Raw genomic sequence first — 23,482 nt, forward strand, 5'->3', positions numbered from 1 at the left:
GGGAATGCAGGCTGGTCCAACCCTTTTGGAAAACAGTATGGACGATTCTCAAAAAATTAGAATTCGATCTCCCATTTGACCCAGCTATAGCACTCCTGGGAATATATCCCAGAGAGGCAAAAAGGTATAGTCGAAGTGACATCTGCAATTGTTTGTTCATTGCAGCACTCTTTACAATAGCCAAAATCTGGAAAAAACCTGAGTGCCCGAGAACAGATGACTGGTTAAAGAAGCTTTGGTACATTTACACAATGGAGTACTATGTAGCTGTTAGAAAAGATGAAGTTATGAAATTTACATACAAGTGGTACTACATGGAAAGTATCATGTTAAGCGAAATGAGTCAGATAGAGCGGGACAGACACAGAAAGATTGCATTCATCTGGGGAACATAAAGCAACAAAACGGGAGACTAACACCCAGGAAGGGCTCAGATTAGTACCAGGAATTTTGCTCCATGACTTGAAGGCCAGCCACATGTGCTAGGTGAGAAGGAAGCTCAGATAGAGAAGAGAGCACCAAATAAAGGGTGTTGTGAAGACCCTCCCAGGGTGGGAGAGACATGCTAAAAGTGGTCTATAGACCAAACATGACTGCCACTCAATGCCTCTCTGGCAAAACACAGTACCCAAAAGAAGAGAGAGAGAACAGGGAGGAATGCCCTGCCACAGCGGCAGGGTGGGACGGGGGGAGGGGAGGATGGGGGGTCGGAGGGATGCTAGGACCTGTGGTGGGGGAGGATGGGCACTGGTGGAGGGATGGGTACTTGATCATTGTATAACTGAAACCCAAGCACAAAAATTTGTGAGTCTATAAGTGTACTTCATGGTGTTTCACTAATAAAAAAAAAATAAATAAAAAAATAAAAAAATAAAATCTCAGGGCTGAGACGAATAGAGACGTTACTGGCACAAGCTCAAGTAAATTGACGAACAACAGGATGATAATGATACAGTGATTTTATCTATTAAACAAAAAGTACAGAAAACGCAACATCAAAATTAGGAGAAGTTTAAAAAAAAACAGAATGGAGTCATGAGGATTTAAGTTGTGGACAAGCAATTCTTTTATTATCTATGTTCAGAACTTTCTGTTGGCATAACTTGGATCAGTACGTACAGCCAAAATCATATAACTCACTTGTCTTCTCACTAGAAGTGTAAGAAAGTATTTCATACAGTTTAACTTTAAGTCCTCATTATAAGATTAAGATATAATTACATATATAATTTCATGTATAGCATGATAAGAACTTATCAGAAACAAAATAAATTTCAAGTCTTATTTCTTACCTCTTCACTGCCACAGTCACATTCTTCATTAGGTTCTAAAATCCCATTGCCACACACTGGTTGGATTTGATGCAATGGCTTACTCTTTGAAAGCTTCTGAAAACATTTAGGCTCAATATTTGAAATAAAATGTTTATAGTCATTCATGCTACAGTTGCTAAATATCTTTCTACCACTCAAATGCCTAAAATGAAATAACATTCCTTAAGTAAATTAATATGGCTAATATAAAGTACATAAAAACAGTGTTCCAAATATAATGGGAATTACAAGATAACACAATTAAATAGAATAAGACAAATGAAGTGTTCAGCTATGACTAAATTTATCCTTTATCTTCAGAATTTTTAAATAAAATTAAAAATGTATGATTCCAGAAAATAGTATGGTATAATTCATATAACTAGCAAACTACCCTTTATCTGTTTATTGTTCCTCTCTTTCATATATTAAATTTCCTTCCCTCAATTTATATGGCTATATGTTTGCTAAAATGCAATCTACTAAAAAGTATTTAGGTTGTGTTCCCCCACTTTCAACATTTAATATTTAACATAGTACTTTTACATTTGCTCGAGCGGGCCCAGTAACGTCTCCATTGGAGACTTTGTTGTTACTGTGTCTGGCATATCGAATACTCTTGGTAGCTTGCCGGGCTCTCCGAGAGGGGCAGAGGAATCGAACTCGGGTCGGCCATGTTGGCCGCTTGTAAGGCGAACGCCCTACCGCTATGCTTTTACATTATGTAAAATGTTTACCTTATTTTTAAAATTTATTTTATTACAACTCAATTTTGCATGGAAGAATACATTCCAAGCATGTTTTTCTTCCTGCTAAGAGGACCAACAGCCCCTTCCCACACTTGATATCCTCTGGCATAGAAACAGCTCAGCTCCACATCTGAACCTCATCAAACCACCAAACCACCAAATCATTCATTTCAGCAGCTCCTGGAGTGTGCAGCCGCATATGTGGCAGTGCAGCACTTCCAAATTTCACAGTGCTAACAACCCACTGTGAGTTAGCAATTTTGATGGGAAATATATGTAGGAACCCTCAAAGCTTAATGAGGAAAAATAATAAAATAGAAGGTTTAACTAACACCAGTCAGCAAATTCTCAGACAATGACTTTAGTAACACCACTGTGAACTATAACAACTTTCACAGGTGGACTTTATTGATCTATTTTTTTAATCATTCCATTTGCCTTTCTGTTATACTAAACCATATGAAGTTGACTGCCTGCAAAGGGGTAGTCCGGGGTGTTGATGGGAAACTGGAGACATTGGCAGAGGGAAGTCACACTGGTAGTGGAATTGGTATTGGACATTTAATGAAATAACAGTATTATGAACAATTTGATAAATCACAGGGTTATAATATTTTTTCATTCAAACACAAAGAAATGAAGATCTTAAAAGTGAAAAACACTTCAATTAAAGTTTTCTCCTACTGTAAAAAAATATAAACATTTTTCAACTTAAAAATGTGCTTGTCAGGGCTGAAGTGATAGCACAGCGGGTAGGGCGTTTGCCTTGCACATGGCTCACCAGGTTTGATTCCCAGCATCCCATATGGTCCCTCGGGCACCGCCAGGGGCAATTACTGAGTGCATGAGCCAGGAGTAATCCCTGTGCATTGCCGGGTGTGACCAAAAAAGCAAAAAAAAAAATGTGCTTGTGTATGTAAATTGCTTTCATATATATTGAGAACAATTTACAGCTTAATCCCTCAGCACCTTCCAGGTAGTAACTACAAAGACTCACCCCCAGCACTGAAAAAGCACTGGAGAATCAATGGGGAAAATAGATAGAAGCCCATCAAATTTAATGAGTGAAAACAGTATCACTGAAGACATAAACAACACCAGTAAATTCTCAGACAGTGTCTATAGTGGCACTATGATTAAGATGTTCAATGAGTTCAAAGAAATGAGAAAATAAAGTGAAAAAACTACTACAATCAGAAATGGCAGAAATGAAGATGATGATAGATGATGTCTTTAAAAAAGGTCAATAGAAACTCGGAATAGCAGAATAACAGAAACTGAGCAAAGGATAAAGGAGTGCCAAGATGAGGAGGAGGAAAGCGCTAGAAAACAACAGAAGGTGGAAAGCAGTCTGTAAAGAAATGAACAGGGAACTTACGGGATGAGTTCAAGAGGAACATAGAAGAGTCATCAGAGTCTTTCTAAAAAACTGAACGGCAAATATAGTAAGAGAACAACAAATGACCAATATCATCAAAACTGGATATTTGTCTATAGAACTGAGCTTCTATGGGCAAGGGTATGGCTTGAAGGAGTCAGTCCTTAGGACCCAAGGAAGGAGCTGTTGTGATAATGGGGACAGTGTTGATACATGACTGATGTATAAAAACTACAATTAATAGTATAACTTCTGCTATTCAAAAATGATTCAAAAATCTAAAAATAAGAACCAAATATTTATTAATTAGAACATAAACATTCTTCTAAAGATGAGCATAATATATTTTTCTCTAAAAATATAAAAAATTTCATGGCAAAGAAGAAAAGATGGTTCTATTTATAACACAATAATACATAACTATATGTATGTACATAATTACATTTCTGTATAATATATATTAAACAAGATGGTCAGACTTCTTCGTCAAAACCCTGAACAAACAGTTTGAGGCTCTTCATGTTCCTGGAGCGAGCAGATGCCACTGGGCTACACTAGCACGCGACAGGGATGAATGGAGATGCTACTGGTGCCCACTCGAGCAAATCAAAGATCAACAAGTGATACATTAAAATATATATATAAATATTAAATATATTGAATTAAAATTTTAATATATTGAATAATAATTGATTTTTATGGGAGAAGATTACCAACCCCACAGTAAGATAACTATTAAATAATATGAATTGACTCAATGTTTCCAAAATACTTTCATTTCTTATTCAAAGTTAGAGAGAAGAAATATTCAGGTATTTAAGTAGTAGACAATTTACATGAAATTTTAAAGAATAAAATTTAATATCCTTTAGATAACTCAAGAAATTAGCTGTAAAAATAAGTAGTAAAAATAAATGTCTTACGTTGCTTCAGGATTCATTATGCACACAGGTCTTGGACAAAAACACTTATCAGTGTCATCATATTTTAATCCTATTTTTAAGCCAAGTAGTTGAGATATAATAACTGAAAATTCCTCCAATGTTATTCCATCTGTATACTAAAATAAAAATATTTGACATAGTCAATGTATAAAAAAGGAAACAGAAACAGTGATTAAAAATTTGTTTCTTAATATATGTATTAATATTCATTAAACATACCATGCAATTTATTTTTGTTACTTATATGATTATATAGTAATTATAGTATATCTACAGATCCACAAGCATCAATCAGCATAATAAATAATTACATTTTGTGGTTTAAAAGGTGATATGCTTATAGAGATGTCACTAAGATGTCAATTAAAGAGGCTCCTTGGTTCACTCTCAAGATAATCAAACCCAACAATTAATTAGGAAGACGTGATATTGAGAGTCCCACAATTCAAGGTGAGAATAGAATAGTCCTCACACTTCAAAGAACACAAGAGAGAAGTAAATTGCCACAACAAATACAAATTCAAACAAACCTCCTAGCACATTCCTAAAAGCTCCTGGACACTCAAGGTTCTTCCCCACTCTGGTGACTCAACAACTACAAATACAGCTTTCTTGTATCTGTGAAAGCCAAAAGACATTGATCAATCAAATCAACTCAAGTCAGATGAAGATTGAAATTAATTCAAATACTTAAATTGCTAAACTAGTTTTTAACTAGTTTAAATAGAAGAAAGTTATAATGTAGTAAAATGGCAAGACATTTACTTATATATGCATTTATACATTTATAGATATATATACATATATAAATAGAGAGAGAGATTTTATGGCAACTTGAAACCTCAAAAGAGAGATTAACTAGTCAGAATCCAAACAAAAAATAAGAAATATCACAAAAATAAACATTTATATGTCAACAGATGATATTCTTTATTTCCAATTTATTGCATAGGCACTTTCTATAACTCACATTACAATTTTATTGCTAGTAAAATTGAGATTTCATCAAAATTTCAGAAAGAAATGGATAGACATAGAAAGATTGCATTCATCTGGGGAACATGAAGTAACAAAATAGGCGACTAACACACAAGAATGGCAGAGATTAATACCAGGAATTTTACTCCATGGCTTGGAGGCCAGCCACACATGCTAGGGGAAAAGGGAGCTCAGATAGAGAAGGGAACACCAAATAAAGGGTGTTGGGAGGATCCTCCCAGGATGGGAGAAGCATGCTGAAAGTAGACTATAGACCAAACATGATTGTCACCCATTGCCTCTTTTGCAAACCACAACACCCAATAGGAGAGAGAGAACAAAAGAGAATGCCCTGCCGCAGAGGCAGGATGGGATGGGGGGGATGGGGGGTGGGGGGGAAACTGGGATCTGTGGTGGTGGTAAATGGACACTGGTGGAGGGATAAGTATTTGATCATTGTATAATTGAAACCCAAGCACAAAAATTTATAAATCTACAACTGTACCTCATGGTGTCTCACTAATAAAAATTTTTAAAAAATTTTTAGGTAGTCAAAAAAAAATTGGAGACTATAGATGACATCATTCTTTATAAGACTCTGACATCACAAGTATTTCCAAATTATTTTAAAAGTATAGGCATTTTTGTAATTATGAATTTTTAAATAAAGATGAAGTTACTTATAAAGCACAAGCTCGAACTTAGTAATAAATCTTTTCAAGGTATAGAATATTTAGTAATAAAAACTATATCCCGAGGTACAGCCCGCCCCCAAGGGCCTGGGTTCCTCTCTGGGCACGCGCAGCTAGAAACAGCCCCTAGACAGCCGGTTTTCAACCCCTGATCCGCGTGGGATGGGCACAGAGGCCCAGCTCTGGGCACCAAAGCTGAACGGCTCCAATTCCAAACAGGAGATATTCCCAACTCCTCGCCCAGTGCCAGGGACTCTTTCCGGAGCCGCGGCCGCTAACGCGGCCGCGAAATTTTTTCCCACTGCATATGCCATAGGAACCATAAGCTAACTTCTTAGATGGAAACTTCTCTATTTTAGCTCAGCCACTAGAAACACAGTTGCCAATAACTCATAAGCCTATCATAACTCACACTGCATATCAAGCAGAATAGTAACACTGAACGTGAAGGACTAAACCACACCTCTCACAATGGTAAAGCAACGCAAAAGCCCACCAAACATTCATATTGAAGAGTCTAGCCCAGATGACACCAACAGTACTGTAGTGTTAGACAACCTCTCTGACAAGGAATTCAGAAGGGAGCTACTTAGGATGCTTAGGGAATTAAAAGAAACAATGGAAACCAATGCCAATAGAAGACAAGAGGATCTGAAGGCAGAAATGAGGAAAATGCAATCAGAAATGTCAGACCTGAAAAATCTCGTAGGCGAATTGAAAAGCTCAGTGGAAGGCCTCAGCAGCAGAGTAAGAGCGGCTGAGAACAGAATCAGTGAGCTCGAAGATGAAGTTCAGAGACTCTCCAGAAAAGAGCAGAAAATGGAAAAGAGACTCACAATTCGGGAACAGATGGCAAGAGAAGATCGTGATGAAGCCAAGAGGGGTAACATAAGAATTATTGGAGTCCCAGAGGGACAGGAAGAAAACCTCGATGAAGAAGAAACTGTCAAAGACATCATTGCTACAACATTTCCAGAGCTGAAGAAAACTTGTGACCACATTCAGGAGGCCCGAAGGGTACCAGCTAGAAGAAATCCGAATAAAAATACCCCAAGACACATTCTGATCAAAATGACCAAAACCTTAGACAGAGACAAAATTCTGAAAGCAGCAAGATCGAAGAAAGAAATCTCTTACAAAGGAGCATCCTTAAAATTCACAGCTGATTTTTCTGATGAAACCCTCATGGCCCGAAAACAGTGGTGGGACATAGTAAAAAAACTCAATGAAATAAATGCCTCCCCAAAAATACTTTTCCCAGCAAGACTCTCATTCATAATAGAAGGAACAACACACAGTTTCACAGACAAACAACAGCTCAGGAACTTCATAGACTCAAAACCATGGTTACAAGAACAACTAAATGGGCTACTTTAAGGCAAGAAAGGCCCCTCAAATACACCAAATTTTAACATAACAATGGGACAAAATCCCATAACAATAATCTCTCTCAATGTCAATGGGCTAAACGCACCAATTAAAAGACATAGAGTGGCAGGATGGATTAGAAAATTGAACCCAACATTCTGCTGCCTGCAAGAAACGCATCTCAATAGTCAAAGCAAACACAGACTCAGAGTCAAAGGCTGGAAAACAATCCTACAGGCAAACAGCTCCCATAAAAAAGCTGGGGTAACCATCCTTATATCAGACCACATCGATTTCAGAGTGAGGAAGGTCATAAGAGACAGTGAAGGCCATTTCTTATTGATCAGAGGATCTGTACAACAGGAAGAACTTACAATAATAAATGTATATGCACCTAATGAGAGACCAGCAAAGTACTTAAAACAACTACTCATAGATTTGGAAAAAGACATCAATAGCAACACAATACTAGTGGGAGACTTCAACACTGCTTTGTCACCTCTTGATAGATCAACCAGACTCAAGCTTAGTAAGGACATACATCATCTGAGGGAAACAATGGAAGAAAGGGACTTAGTAGATATATACAGGACACTTCATCCACAAAAAGCTGAATACACATTCTTCTCAAGCGTACATGGAACATTCTCCAAGATAGACCACATGCTGAGCCACAAAACATGCCTCCATAAAATTAAGAAGGTAGAGATTGTATCAACAATCTTCTCAGACCATAATGCGCTGAAATTAGAAGTAAATCACACACAAAAACAGAAAACTAAATCAAACACCTGGAAATTAAACAGTGCACTATTGAACAACGAGTGGATTAGACAGGAAATCAAAGAGGAAATCAAAAGATTCCTAGAAACGAATGAAAATGAGAACACGAGTTACCAAAACTTATGGGACACAGCAAAGGCTGTGTTAAGAGGAAAGTTTATAGCTCTACAAGCATTCCTCAGGAAGGAGGAGCGAGCATACATAAGTAACCTAACCTCACAGCTTAAGAGCTTGGAGAAGGACCAAAAAAAGGAGCACAACCCGAACACGAGAAAGGAAATAATAAAACTCAGAGCAGAGATTAACGAGATGGAAACCCAAAAAACAATCCGAAAGATCAATGAAACCAAGAGCTGGTTCTTCGAGAAAATTAACAAGATCGATAAGCCTCTAGCAAAACTCACAAAGAAAGGGAGAGAGAAAACCCTAATAAACCGAATCAGAAATGAAAAGGGGGTCATTACAACAGAAACTACAGAAATTCAGAGGATCCTCAGGGAGTACTTTGAGAAGCTTTATGCCACGGAACATCAAAACCTTGAGGAAATGGATAAATTCCTAGACTCCTACAGACTCCCAAGACTGAACCAAGAAGACCTGGAATACCTGAACAGACCTATCACCATCAAGGAAATTGAAATGGTAATAAAAAGTCTCCCCAAGCACAAAAGTCCTGGCCCGGATGGATTCACTAGTGAATTCTTCCAAATCTTTAAAGAGGACTTACTCCCGATGCTCTTTAAGCTTTTCCACGAAATTGAAATATCAAAAACACTTCCAAACAGTTTCTACGAAGCAAATATCACACTGATACCAAAAGCAGACAGAGATACCACAAAGAAAGAGAATTACAGGCCGATATCCCTGATGAACACAGATGCAAAGATCCTCAACAAACTACTAGCAAATAGAATCCAACTACTCATTAAAAAGATCATACACCATGACCAAGTAGGATTCATCCCAGGGATGCAAGGATGGTTTAACATTCAGAAGTCAATCAACATAATCCACCATATCAACAAAAGAAAAGATAAAAAGCATATGATCATATCAATATATGCAGAGAAAGCATTTGATAAGATCCAGCACCCCTTTATGATGAAAACCCTAGCCAAAATGGGTATAGAGGGGACCTTCCTCAACATAATTAAAGCCATCTACCACAAGTCTACAGCAAGCATCATCCTCAATGGGGAAAAACTGAGAGCCTTCCCTCTAAGATCAGGGACGAGACAGGGATGCCCACTCTCTCCACTGCTGTTCAATATAGTACTGGAAGTACTTGCAATAGCGATTAGGCAGGAAAAAGATATTAAGGGCATTCAGGTACAAAAGGAAGAAATCAAGCTCTCACTATTCGCAGATGATATGATACTCTACTTAGAGAACCCAATAACTTCCACCAAAAAACTCCTAGAAACAATAGACTCGTATAGTAAAGTTGCAGGTTATAAAATCAATACCCAAAAGTCCATGGCTTTCCTATACGTAAACAGTGAGAGAGAAGAAAGCAACATGAAAAAAACAATCCCATTCACAATTGTGCCCCAGAAAATCAAGTACCTAGGAATCACCTTAACTAAGGAAGTAAAGGACCTATACAAAGAAAACTACAAAACGCTACTTCAGGAAATAAAAGAGGACATGAGGAAATGGAAAGATATCCCCTGCTCATGGGTCGGGAGACTTAACATTGTCAAAATGGCAATACTACCGAAAGCATTGTATAAATTCAATGCAATCCCTATAAGGATACCCATGACATTCTTCAAAGAAATGGAGCAAACACTCCTGAAATTTATATGGAACAATAAGCCCCCACGAATAGCTAAAGCAATTCTTGGGAAAAAGAAAATGGGAGGAATCAACCTCCCGAACTTCAAACTGTACTACAAAGCAGTAATAATTAAAACAGCATGGTACTGGAACAAAGGCAGAACTGCAGACCAATGGAACAGGGTTGAATACACTGACATCTCTCCTCAATCATATGCTCATCTAATCTTTGATAAAGGTGCAAGTAATGTGAAGTGGAGTAAGGAAAGCCTCTTTAATAAATTGTGTTGGCATCACTGGACGGCTACATGCAAAAAAATAGGCTCAGAACTCTGCCTAACACCATGTACAAAAGTAAGATCAAAATGGATTAAAGACCTCAACATCAGACCAGAAACCATAAGGTACATTGAAGATAAAGTTGGCAAAACCCTCCATGACATTGAAGCTAATGGTATCTTCAAAGATGCCACGCCACTGGCCGAGCAAGTGAAAACAGAGATAGATAAATGGGACTATCTTAAACTAAGAAGCTTCTGCACCTCCAAAGAAACAGTGACCAAAATACAAAGACAGTCTACAGAATGGGAAAGGATATTCACCGAATACACATCTGACAAGGGGTTGATATCCAGGATATACAAAATACTGGTTAAACTCCACAAGAAGAAAACATCCAACCCCATCCAAAAATGGGGCAATGAAATGAACAGAAACTTTCTCAAAGAAGAAATCCGAATGGCAAAAAAGCACATGAGAAAATGCTCTACATCATTAATCATCAGGGAGATGCAGATCAAAACCACAATGAGATACCATCTCACACCTCAGAGACTGGCCCACATCCAAAAGAACAAAAGCAACCGATGCTGGCGTGGATGTGGCGAGAAAGGGACACTCCTTCACTGTTGGTGGGAATGTCCACTGGTTCAGCCCTTCTGGAAAACAGTATGGACAATTCTCAAAAAATTAGAAATTGAGCTCCCATTTGACCCAGCAATACCACTCCTGGGAATATATCCCAGAGAGGCAAAAATGTATAGTCGAAGTGACATCTGCACTTGTTTGTTCATTGCAGCACTCTTTACAATAGCCAGAAACTGGAAGAAACCTGAATGCCCAAGAACAGATGACTGGTTAAAGAAACTTTGGTACATCTACACAATGGAGTACTATGTAGCTCTTAGAAAAGATGAAGTCATGAAATTTACATACAAGTGGTACAATATGGAAAGTATCATGCTAAGCGAAATGAGTCAGAAAGAGAGGGATAGACATAGAAAGATTGCATTCATCTGGGGGATATAAAGTAACAAAGTATGAGATTAATACCCAAGAATAGCTGAGATCAGCACCAGGAGGATTACTCCATAACTTAGAGGCCAGCCGGGTATCCTAGAGGAAAGGGCTGTTCAGATAGAGAAGGGAGCACCAAATAAAGGATGTTTGGAGGATCCTCCCAGGAGGGGAGATGCATATCGAAAGTAGACTATGGACTGAACATGTTTGCCACTCAATGCCTCTTTTGCAGACCACAACACCCAAAAGGAGAGAGAGAACACAGGGGATTGCCCTGCCACAGAGACAGGGGGGATGGGGGGATGGGGGTGGGAGGGATATTATCCATGGTGGTGGAAAATGGGCACTGGTGGAGGGATGGGTATCTGATCATTGTATAATTGAAACCAAAGCACAAAAAATTGTAAATCTACAACTTTAAAAAAAATAAAATAAAATAAAGGGAAAAAAAAAACTATATCCCCCTACCATACAGGTAATTGAAATATCAGAATCCTACTCAGAAAAGATGAAAAAATTCAGAAAAAAGCAAATCATGCTTATAAAAAAGCAAGATTAAACAAAGTTATAGAAGTTAAGGAAGGGGTATGGTGCCACCAGCAGGTCACTCTGTACCTGTGAGACGAGTGCATCAGAGCCTGATGGTGCCTTCAGACTTCCATTTACCCAAAAATTGCTGTTGTCCCTTTGGCCAGACCCCAAAACTTGGGGCAAAGTTTACCAAGAAAATAAACGACCAAAAGTTAGGTATGTGGGAGACACACCCACAAACCATCAGCTAAATAATTGGAGGCATTTATTTAGCTGGTTCCTGATCGAACTGCTTAATGGCCATGATCCCAGAGACTCAGAAAGGAATCTCGGAACCCAAAGGCTTTTGGCAGAAATGTGTCCAGTCCCTGCAGTGGGTTGCAGGCGCTGGGCCACCCCAGGTGGGAATAGGTTTCGTGCCTTGGCCTGTTCCCCCTGGCGGCCCAGTGGCACCTTGTTGGTGGGTGTGGTGCATTAAAATTAATGTGAGTTTTGGGGTAAAATCCCAGATAATAATGGTGAATCTGGTGTCAAAATATTGAATGTAATCAAAGTAGAGAGAAAGTAATGTGGAAACCATCTGCCACACCGGTAGGGGAGGAGAGGATGGGGGGTACATTGGGGTTTTTGATGGTAGGAAATGTGCACTGGTGAAGGGACGAGTGTTTCATCACTGTATGACCGAGACAAACCAAAAGCATTGTAACTGCTCTCCTAGTGATTCAATAAATAAATTTATATATATACATAAAAGAATAAGTAAGAAAAAATAAAAGATTTAATGAAGAAAATTTAAAGATATTTTATGGAAAATAGCTAGAGGAAACACTTAGAATCATAGACATTCCAGAAGGAGAGTAAAGACAGGAAGGGGAAGGATACCTTAAAAGAAATAAATTATCTGAGGACCTCTCCAGTCTGATAAACTTGTGTACTGTTCTAGGAAAACCAAAGAGTGAAAAAAAAACATATATGGCACCAAGAAGAGAGTTTGTAAACATTATTGCAAGAATCAAAGAGGGCAAACTTAAAATGGCCAGAAAAAATTAAAGTTTCAAATACAAGGAAAACATAAAACTCGTGAAATATGTCAAATGTAGTCTACAAGCAAGTAGAAGATGAAACAGTACGCTAAAAGTATTGAACTAAAAGGATCTCCAACATAAAATCTTCCACCCTGCCAGATTATCACCTAGATTTGAAGGACTGATAAAAACATTACCAGAAAAACAACTGAAAAAATAATTCATTGCATCTAAACCAACTCTGAAAGAAATAATGAATGACTATAGGGAAAACAATTCAAAAGCAAAAACAACCAAAATCCTCATACAAAAATGACAAATTATTTCATGTCAATATTTCTCCAATGTCAATGAACAAAACTTTTGATCAAAAGGCAAAGAGACTTAGTAGGTCAGAATGTAAAATCTAACCTGCTAAGAAACCTACATGAATAGTTGGTGTGATTGTAGACCGGGTCAGGCTATAAAGAAAATAGTAAGAAAATTTCTCATGAAAAATTGAAACAGAATTACTCTATGGTCCATTAATTCCAATTCTTGATACCTAGAAAAACTATTTCAAAAGGTATTTTCAACTTTCTTCACTGCAGTACTTTTTACAATTGTTATTTGGAAACAACCTGTGTGCCAACTACTGATTAATATATAAGGAAATAGTTAATATACACAATAGAATACTCATCTATAAGAAAGTTGAAGTCTTACATATTACTATAACATGGATTTAAAAAAGAATATGATACTAAGCAACATGAGATAAGAAAAAGACAAACAGGATGATCTCACTCATATATGTTAAAAAAAAAAAGCAAAGGAATAGACACTGTCCAATGAAAACAAACCCTTAACCTATTACAACAGAATGGAGGCTATAAGGGTGTGGTGGGGTATTTGGGAGTGAGCAGAGGATGATGATAAGGAATTCAAGTAGAGTGACAGGGACTGGGGTGGTAGTACAGTGGCAAGGCACTTGCCCAGCATGTGGCCAACCCAGGATCAATCCTCGGCATCCCAATAGTCCCCCCAAGCACCACCAGAAATGATTCCTGACTGCAGAGCCAAAAGTATCCCCTGAAGATTGTGCAGGATGTGACCACCCCCATCCCCAAAAAAGCCAAATAAGATATCAAGTAGAGTGATATATGATTTGTGGCACCTTGTTGGTGGGTGTGGTGCATTAAAATTATATGATTAAATCATGAGAATTATAAATCATGTCATGTCATCAATAGTAAATATAAATTGATAAAACATTCATGACTATTATACCTAGTTGTGAATGGTACAATGACCTTAGTCAATACTGATATTTATCACATAAACCTTCTGAGTTTTCAAATAGAATAGAACCTATAGAACAATATACACTTTGAAAAAATATCACTATTACTTATTGTTTAAAATAATACCTAATAATGTAGTGTAAAGTTCAGAAGATAGAAAAATAAATAAAGTCAAGTACAACATACCACAGCAATTTCTGCATCATAGCTATTATTACATATTGAGTGAGGAAATGACGCTCCAACATATTTAGAATGATTCCTGTAACTATACCATATAATAATTTTTATTAGCATAATTGTTCATAAAAATAGTGCGCATGCATTAAATTAAACATCCCTCCATACAATTTTGAATTAGTTTGTAAAGATGCCAATACTTAAGGTATAAGGTTTATGTATATAAAGTGTCAAAATCATAGAAAACTATAATTTATTTGATAACAATTTCTCACATATCTCTAAACATGATATGGCTTTGATATCCATAATTCTACTCATTTTAACTTATCCTTCATTAATGTATTGACTATTATAAACTGAGATATTTTAACTTTGTGGATGAATTATTTTATCATTCCTAAATCTGCTTTTTTGTTCTACGGTCACATCCAGCTCAGGATTTACTCTTGACTCTGAGCTCAGGGATCAGTCTTGGTAGGGGACGGGGCATCATATGAAGCCAGGGAGCAAATCCAGGTTAGCCACATGCAGAACAAGAGCCTTACCCACTGTACCATCTCTCTGGCCCCAAATATTTAAAATAAGTATCAAAAAACAATCCTAATATCTCTTAATAAAAAATTAAGACAAAATGTATTAATACATAATATTAAACTCAATTTCTGCATTGTTAATTCAATAAAATTTATAAGTATTCTGTTATATAGTTGAGATAATAAATGTTTATGAGTAGAGAAGTCTTTCAAACAAATTGTATCCCAAAATATTTTGTTAAATAACCAATTTATGCGGGGTGGGTGTTGTTTCCATCATACTTCAGATTCTATAGTTGCCTCTATTACAAAAAATGTACATTAAATATCTTCACATGGTTATAGAGAAAATTGAAACTAGAATACTTGCATTAAGTGATCATACTAGTTAAATGATTAATATTTAATATTTATTTACAAAATTGTTCTTACATAAGCAGTAATGTTACATCATGTTGCTGTAGAATAAGAAAGTCCTTTTTCCATGTCAAAAATCTTTGTAATAAATTATCATCCTCATCATTGATAGATATTTTATTTTTAACTGACCACAGTTCCAAGGATGATAGAATCACAGACAATTTAAACTGAGAAAACATCTGAAATTATATAATGCATGTATTTATTCAAGAAATATTACTGACAAAGATTTTATACCCAATATAAAGCGTTTACAAAAATTAACAATTAAAAGCATCAAAAAATCATTACAATTCTCTCTGAGGAGACCATAAAATGACTCAATATAGCCATGCCGCAAGGTCCGTGCCAGGCTGTTTCATTTGGGTTATCCCAGAGGAGGGGCGGATGAGGCACCTCCCCACCCCAAGGGACTCAGACTTAGCAGCTGAAAACCTCCAGTACTCAACCACCACCCTGGTCACAGCCAATCTCTACATGCTCCCACGGACCCTCATCCACAAGTGAACCTATTCCTGAACCATGTGGCCACATTCACAGCCACACATCTCATACCTCATATCACTCATATTCCAATAGTAGCATGCCACATTTTATGGAGTTTAAAGTAGAAGGCAACCAATCTTAGAGGGAAATACATTTTCAGATATATATATATATATATATATATATATATATATATATATACAAGACTCAACCTTTAACAGCATGTTAGTGATTTTTTACAGAAGGTCTTATATGATCCTGGGTGAAATACAGCAATCTTCACACACATACCTGTAAGAAATCTTTTTTGGAGCATTTTCAGGAGTTTATTCATAACAAACACTGTAGCACTGTCCTCACGTTGTTCATTGATTTGCTCGAGTGGGCCCAGTAACGTCTCCATTTTGAGACTTGTTGTTACTGTGTTTGGCAAATCCAATAAGTCACGTAGCTTCCCAGGCTCTGTCGTTCTAGTGAGATACTCTCAGTAACTTGCTGAGCTCTCTGAGAGAGGCGGAGGAATTGAACCCTGCTCGGCCAGGCCTGCGGCTTGCAAGGCAAACACCCTACCACTGTGCTATCGCTCCAGCCATAACAAATAATACAAAATAAATTATTTCATTTCTGCTTTGTGGTAGGGTTTGGGGTTCAGGATGGAAACATCTAAAATATGGTTTTGGGAAGGTGTATGGTTGTGGGATTGTTGTTTGAATATTAAATGTAATCAAATATTGTGAACTACTTTATAAAAATAAAATTAAATTTAAAAACATCAAAAAATGAGAAGAACTGAACGCTTCCTCAAAGGACAAATATGACCAATAGTATATGAAAATGTGCTCTACTTATCAAGAAACTGCAATTAAAAACAATAAGATATCTCCTCTCACAAATAAGATTGGCCACATCAAAAAAAAGCAGAAGCAAGACTCTACCTGTCCCATCTCACCTAACAGAGAGACTGTCCTTCCCCAGTCTCCCGAACTGGTTAATCGTTACTGTTCTGGCCCTGGGCCCCAGGACTAATCATACAGACCAATTACATTTAAACCCAAACAGTTGTCCCAAGGGTGCTTGTGGCCCCAGTGGTTACTCTGATACCCTAAATAACTCTACTCCAAGCTCACAAACTATATGGGTTAGGGGATAAGCACATGTTCTTATGTCCATTTCAGACTGACTCCAGACTGCTGGAATAAAAATGGGATAAACTAGACCTACACTTGCCTGATCACTGAAATACCATTTGAAGTCTAGTAGCCTCTGAAACACTGAAATTCCTGTGGTTCTTTAGCATAAAATATTTTAAAAATATTAGGAACATTTTGTTCTATGGGGCATGCGGTGAAAGGGGAATCACCTGCTGCTGGTGAGAATGTTGCCTGGTGCAATCCGTATGGAAAACAGTATGTAGATTCCTCAGTAAAGTAAAAAAAAAATCGAACTGTCATGTGACCCATCAATTTCATTTGTGAGCATATACCCAAGGACAGAAAAATATTCACTCAGAAAGACACATGCACAACATTATTCTTTGCAGAAAGTATAATAGCAAGATGATGGAATCTATCTAGGTATCCAATGACAAATGAATGAATTTGCTGCAACTTGGACAGAACTAGCGATGTCATAGTAAATGAAGTAAGCCAGAAGAAGGATTGACAGAAGGATGGAAGGAAGGAAGGAAAGAAAGGAGGGAGAGAGGGAGCGAGGGAGCGATACAAGGAGAAAGAAATCGTGCAATTTTTCCACTACATGTATGGAAGGAAAGGGTATCAAGTTAAGTGAAATCAATCAGAAGGAGACTAGCTAATGAAAAATGGTCTCTCATAATGTGCTATATAAAGAAATATAATAAGGAAAGGTAAAGTAACAACTACATCAAAATGTTCAGCTATGTCAAACCCTAAGAATCAGCCCACAGAACTGAAGCTTCCAAGGGTGTTAGAGAGTGGTGAGAGATGAATTATAAAACATTGGGGAGGAATGCCAGGAATCTAATATTGGTATATTATTGTATGTTGTAACGTTCTATTAACAATATTATAAATCATGGGCATTAATAAAAATTCCTTAAAAGCAAGCAGAAATAGCAGTAGAGTATAGATGAAATTTTTTCAGGCCACACACTCAACAGAATCACTCTTGGTAGGACTCAGAGGGCCACATGGGATGCCAGGAATTGAATTGGGGACTTGTCTTGCATCAGCCACATTCAAAACACATTCCCTACCTCTATAAATAAAAATTTTTAAATCAGTATTAGTTCTCCAATCCCTATGATTAAAAAATTTTAAATAACATTGCATCACATATTATATCAAAACTCATTGTATTAAAACTACATAAAATAGAAGTGTTGACTATGCTGAATATAAGACTAATAAATGTCAACAATTCATTAATTTTAACTTCTGGTTCTAGATGACAGGGATAGAAAGGCAGGGAACAGAAAGAAAGGGAGCAGAGAATAAGAAGAGGCATTCTGAAGACAGCACATGGGCAAGGATGTGGTCCCTTAGACATATTGGGGGTAAGTGAGATATCTGATATTGCTAAACCACTAGAGCCAACAGTTCTGAAACAACAATAATCACATTTTAATATGTGCCTGTCTGGGAGGCAGGTGGTGGAGCGAGGCGGTGTTGGGGATCTGAAAAACGTTCTCTAGTTGGAACATTGTACGCCTGGAAGTTTATTGTTAATAGTTCTATAAATCAAGTTGTATAAATTAAAAGTAAAACTTTTTAATGAAAAGAATGATAGAATTATTTGACCTAAAGTACCTACACAAATAAGTGGAATAAAATTCTTCTCTCTCATATTGGGTTTAAGGAATGCACACTATTTTAGGCAAGGAGTGACTTATGCAAAGGTGTGAATAATCAGTTTCTTCAAGATCTCTTCAGAATACTTTTACTCAAGGATTTTTTACAACGTCTTCCAAATTATAATTGATCTTTACATAAAATTGTACTTGCATTAGTAATTTGGACTTCACATTTTATAACTAAAGAGCTGGTTGAAAGAACACAAAGGAATAAAAATCTATTTTAATTTAATTTTAATGAATTATAGGAGATGCTAAATATTAAAAACTTACAGTGTTAACAAGGCTGACAATCTGGATAATTTTCTGGGTGACAACCATCATTTCTGATCCCATATAGTCATACTGTAAAGGCAGAATTTGTATGATCTTTTAAAAAAATCTGATATATATTATTTGCAAATAACAGAATTCATACATAGAAAATAAAGACTTCATTAAAAACTCCAATAAAATATTTGATGAAGAACAAATCAGTATACTAAAGTACAAGTCTAAAACTATGTATTACAAACCGTTGTGTAGAGGGGGACAAAATTCATTGTTCATGGAAGCAAGACTTGCATGCACATGGACCTGAATGTGACTGCTCACACCTCATAAACCTGTGTCCACAGAGCCCTCATAGTTCTGTGTTCTTTCTCCTGGACTAGTTTTTAAACTTCCTTCTCAATTGGCAGAATGTCCACGTATTCTGGGAATACTACTTTACAGCCCTGAGAATTGCTTGAGGAATAAAAAGCATTTTGTTATGCAAGTAATCAAAAAGAATATAAGTAAAAGAATATAAGTAAAGAAAAAAAATATTAAAATAATTAGCACCTAGGAATAAATTTTATGAAATTATGTAGAAGACTTATTTATATAAGTCTTATATACATTTATATAAGACAGAAATATACAAGGCCCTCCCATTGATCATCGATTTGCTCAAGCGGGCCCAGTAACGTCTCCATTGCAGACTTTGTTGTTACTGTGTCTGGCATATCGAATACTCTCGGTAGCTTGCCGGGCTCTCCGAGAGGGGCGGAGGAATCGAACTTGGGTCGGCCATGTTGGCCGCTTGTAAGGCGAACGCCCTACCCGCTGTGCTATCGCTCCAGCACAAATCTCTATTAAAAGAAATAGAAGCTAGGGCTAGAAAGTTAGCACATGGAATAAGGTGTTTGCCTTTCAAGATGCAGACCCTGATTCAATCCCTGACACAAGCATTGTTCCCCCAAGCACTAGCAGACATGACCCTTGAACGCAGAGCAAGAAATAAGATCTGAAAACAACCAAGTGTGGCCCAGCCAATATAGTACTCCATGGTGAAAACTGAATGTCTTTCTCCTGAGATCAGGCTCATGGGAAAAATGTCTACTTTCATCAGTCTTATTCAGCATAGTTTGGAAGTCTTTGCTATAGAAAAGAAAAAAATAGCAAAAGGGCCAAATTGGAAAAGAAGTTAAATATCCCTATTTGAGGATGACATGATAATATGCATTGCAAATCTAATGATTACATCAAAAATCTTAATCACTTAATCACTTAACTTCCCATTAGTTGTCGATTTGCTCGAGCGGGCACCAGTAACATCTCCATTTGTCCCTGTCGCGTGCTAGTGTAGCCCAATGGCATCTTTTCGCTCTGGAAACATGAAGAGCCTCAAACCGATCGTTCATGATCTTCACGAAAAAGTGTGACCATCTGGTAGGTGGGCGGCCACACGGTTTTTGACATCCCGTGGAATCCAGTCGGTAACAGCTCTAGTCCAGCGGTCGTCTTTAAATCTCATTACGTGACCAGCCCATCTGATTTTTGACACCTTGGCAAATGAGACAGCGTCCCTGATTCTTGATCGTCGACGGATGTCGGAACTCCGGATTCTTTCTCTCATTTGAGTGAAACGTGATATTCCAAGCATAGCTCTTTCAATTTTTCTTTGGGAGACCTGAATAGCGTTCTCATCCTGTTTGCATAGGGCCCAGGTCTCTGAGGCATATGTTAATGCAGGAAGAACAGTGGAATCAAAGAGATGTGCCCGGAGCCGGAGTTTCTTCATCCTCTTAGCTATTTCTTCGACGTTCTTGAATAGATGTGACTCACTGCCGGCAGTTTCTATCTTCGTTGTCTACACACCAACATCTCATTATGATGAAAGAGAAATTGAGAAGTTCTACATGGAGCTGGAGAAGTTCTATAAAGAAGACCACACCTTCTAAAAGATCATTGTGGGTGATTTTAATGCCAAGATAGGACCGAGAAGATCAGCTGAAGAACTTCACATCGGGACCCATGGCCTAGAATGGAACGAACAGGGTGAGAGACTGTCTGAGTTCATCATGTCGACCAAGACCATCCATGATAACTCACAGTTCCAGAAGGCAGAATCTAAACGTTGGACATGGGAGTCTCCTGGTGGACGATTCCACAACAAAATAGACCACATCATTTTCAATCGACAGTTTTGCCTGACTGATGTCACTTTTGTCCCAAAATTCCAAACAGGATCAGACCACTGTCTCCTTCATGCAAAATTCTACTTCACAGAGCGGGGAGAAAGGGCTGCAAAGTATAAAGAGAACTCCCAGAATGACCACCAACTGGGAGCTCTTTGGCACTATTGCAGCAACATGGGAAGATGCCATTGTTGACAACATTGATGAGGAATATGATCGACTGGTACAGCACCTCCATGAATGTGCGAGGAATGCCAAGAGAGAGATAGCCACAAAAAATCGCCTGTCTTCGAAAACTCTTGAGCTTATTCGACAGCGTGGTTTGGCGCATGCCTCAGGCAACCGCAAACTAACATCCCAGCTCGCAAAGCAATGCAGAGATGCGATCAAGGAAGACCTCAAAGAGAGAAGAGCAGAAGTGCTGGTAGATGCGGCAGAAGCCGGGAAAAGTATTCGTAACACCCGCCTGTCCTTCGCCAACTACAAGACCAAGATGACTGCCCTCCGACATCTTGATGGATCCATCACATCCTCCAGAACGGCAATGGAGAAGATTATCCATGACTTCTACTCAAATCTCTTCGATAGCCATGTCCACTTGCCAACATACCAAATTCCACAGCATGGATATGTCGTTCCCAACGTTCTCCCTTCCAAAATCCGACACGCCATTTCGTCGGTAAAGAAATGAACAGCACCCGGCCCAGACAAGGTCAGACCTGAACACCTGAAGAACCTGCTGTCAGTACTCATCAATACACTGGCTCAGCTCTTCACATGCTACCTGTCCGAATGCATGGTTCCATCTCAATGGAAAACCAGCAGGACCGTACTACTGTTCAAGAAGAGAGACATCCATGACATTGGCAACTATCACCCGATCTGCCTATTGTCTGTCATCTACAAGTTGTTCACTGAGTCATCCTAAATAGGATTGGCAGAACACTAGTTGAAGGACAACCATGAGAGCAAGCCGGGTTCCGCAAAGGATTCAGCACCATCGACCATATCCACACGATAACCAAGCTCATTGAGGTTTCTCAGGAGTTCAAGATGCCGCTTTGTTTAACGTTCATTGATTTAAAGAAGGCCTTTGATTCTGTTGAGACGGAAGTGGTCATTGAAGCCCTAGCCAATCAGGGCATTCAAGCTCAATACATCAAGATCCTCCGTGAGCTGTATTGCAGATTCACTACCAGGATCTCACCATTCTACAAAGAAGTAATCATTGATGTCAAGAGAGGGGTTCAGCAGGGTGATACCATTTCACCGAAACTCTTCAGTGCCACCCTCGAGAACATCATGCGACGACTGGAATGGGAAGGAATGGGAGTGAAGATAGATGGTCGACAACTACACCACCTCCGCTTTGCTGATGACATTGTTTTAATAGCACCAAACATCAGCCAAGCGGCACCAATGCTGACCAACTTTGACCGTGAGTGTGGAAAGATAGGACTACAGCTGAATCTTACGAAGACAATGTTTATGAGAAACAGCCTCGTTCCTGACGCCCCATTCGCTCTCAACGGAATGACCATCTCCGAATGCAACAGGTATGTGTACCTATGTCTAGAAGTCAACATGACAAATGACCTGGCACCCGAGGTGCGCCGGAGGAAGAGAGTGGCTTGGAATGCCTTCAAGAACGTCGAAGAAATCAAAAATCTTACAAACAATAAATAATTACAGCAAAGTAGAATACAAAGCTAACACAGAAAAGTTTGTAGCATTTCTATATTCAAATAATTAATGAGAATTAAAGGAATTAAAGAATTAAATAATTAAAGACAGCCCCGTTCAAGTGCCCCAAAATACCAGATACTTAAAAATTCATTTAAAAGTGAACAAATTGTACAGTAAAACCATAAATCACTATGAAATAGAAGATACCAGAAAATAAAATAGATAACAGGGAAAATATCCCTTTTATGAATTAGAATAATCAACAATGTTAAAATAACTGCCTACACAAAGTATATAAATTTTAAAGTAATTCCCATCAAAACTCCAATGACATTCATCAATAATTTGGAAAAATCTTTACTAAAATTTGTAAATTTAGTCCCTTGTATAGTCAAAGAAATTGTAAGAGAAAGAATATGGGAGATACTGTGTTTCTCAACTCTGTGCCACAGAGTTATAATAATCAAAACTGCAATGGTACTGAAATAAATATAGAATTATAGATCATTGAATTACTCGAGCAGACGCCAGTAATGTCTTTATTCCTCTCAGCCTTGAGATTTTAGCAGCCTCTTCTTACTCATCTTTTCCCAACGATGGGAAGCTCTTTCAGGGTCAGAGGAATGAGACCTACTGTCATTACTGTATTTGGCATATTGAATATGCCACGGGGTGCTTGCCAGGCTCTGCCCGAGCAATATTTGAAATCAATATTAAAATCAGTCTTTGAAATCAATATTGACTTAAAAAAAGTGAGTCAAAGCAATCTGGGGAAACAGTA

At 37.9% G+C, this 23,482-nt stretch overlaps 1 protein-coding gene across 1 annotated transcript in view; it reads right to left on the bottom strand.

The window, feature by feature from the left end:
- LOC130026003 (disintegrin and metalloproteinase domain-containing protein 18-like) overlaps window positions 1–23,482 on the bottom strand; it is a 124,076-nt gene that overhangs the window by 70,518 nt on the left and 30,076 nt on the right. The window contains 5 exon segments of the mRNA XM_056116660.1: window positions 1,293–1,476; window positions 4,364–4,500; window positions 14,309–14,390; window positions 15,271–15,437; window positions 18,848–18,919. Coding sequence (XP_055972635.1) covers window positions 1,293–1,476; window positions 4,364–4,500; window positions 14,309–14,390; window positions 15,271–15,437; window positions 18,848–18,919 — 642 coding nt within the window.

This window comes from Sorex fumeus, unplaced genomic scaffold, assembly GCF_029834395.1.
Source record: "Sorex fumeus unplaced genomic scaffold, SorFum_2.1 ptg000033l, whole genome shotgun sequence".
NCBI classification, from domain to species: Eukaryota; Metazoa; Chordata; class Mammalia; order Eulipotyphla; family Soricidae; genus Sorex; species Sorex fumeus.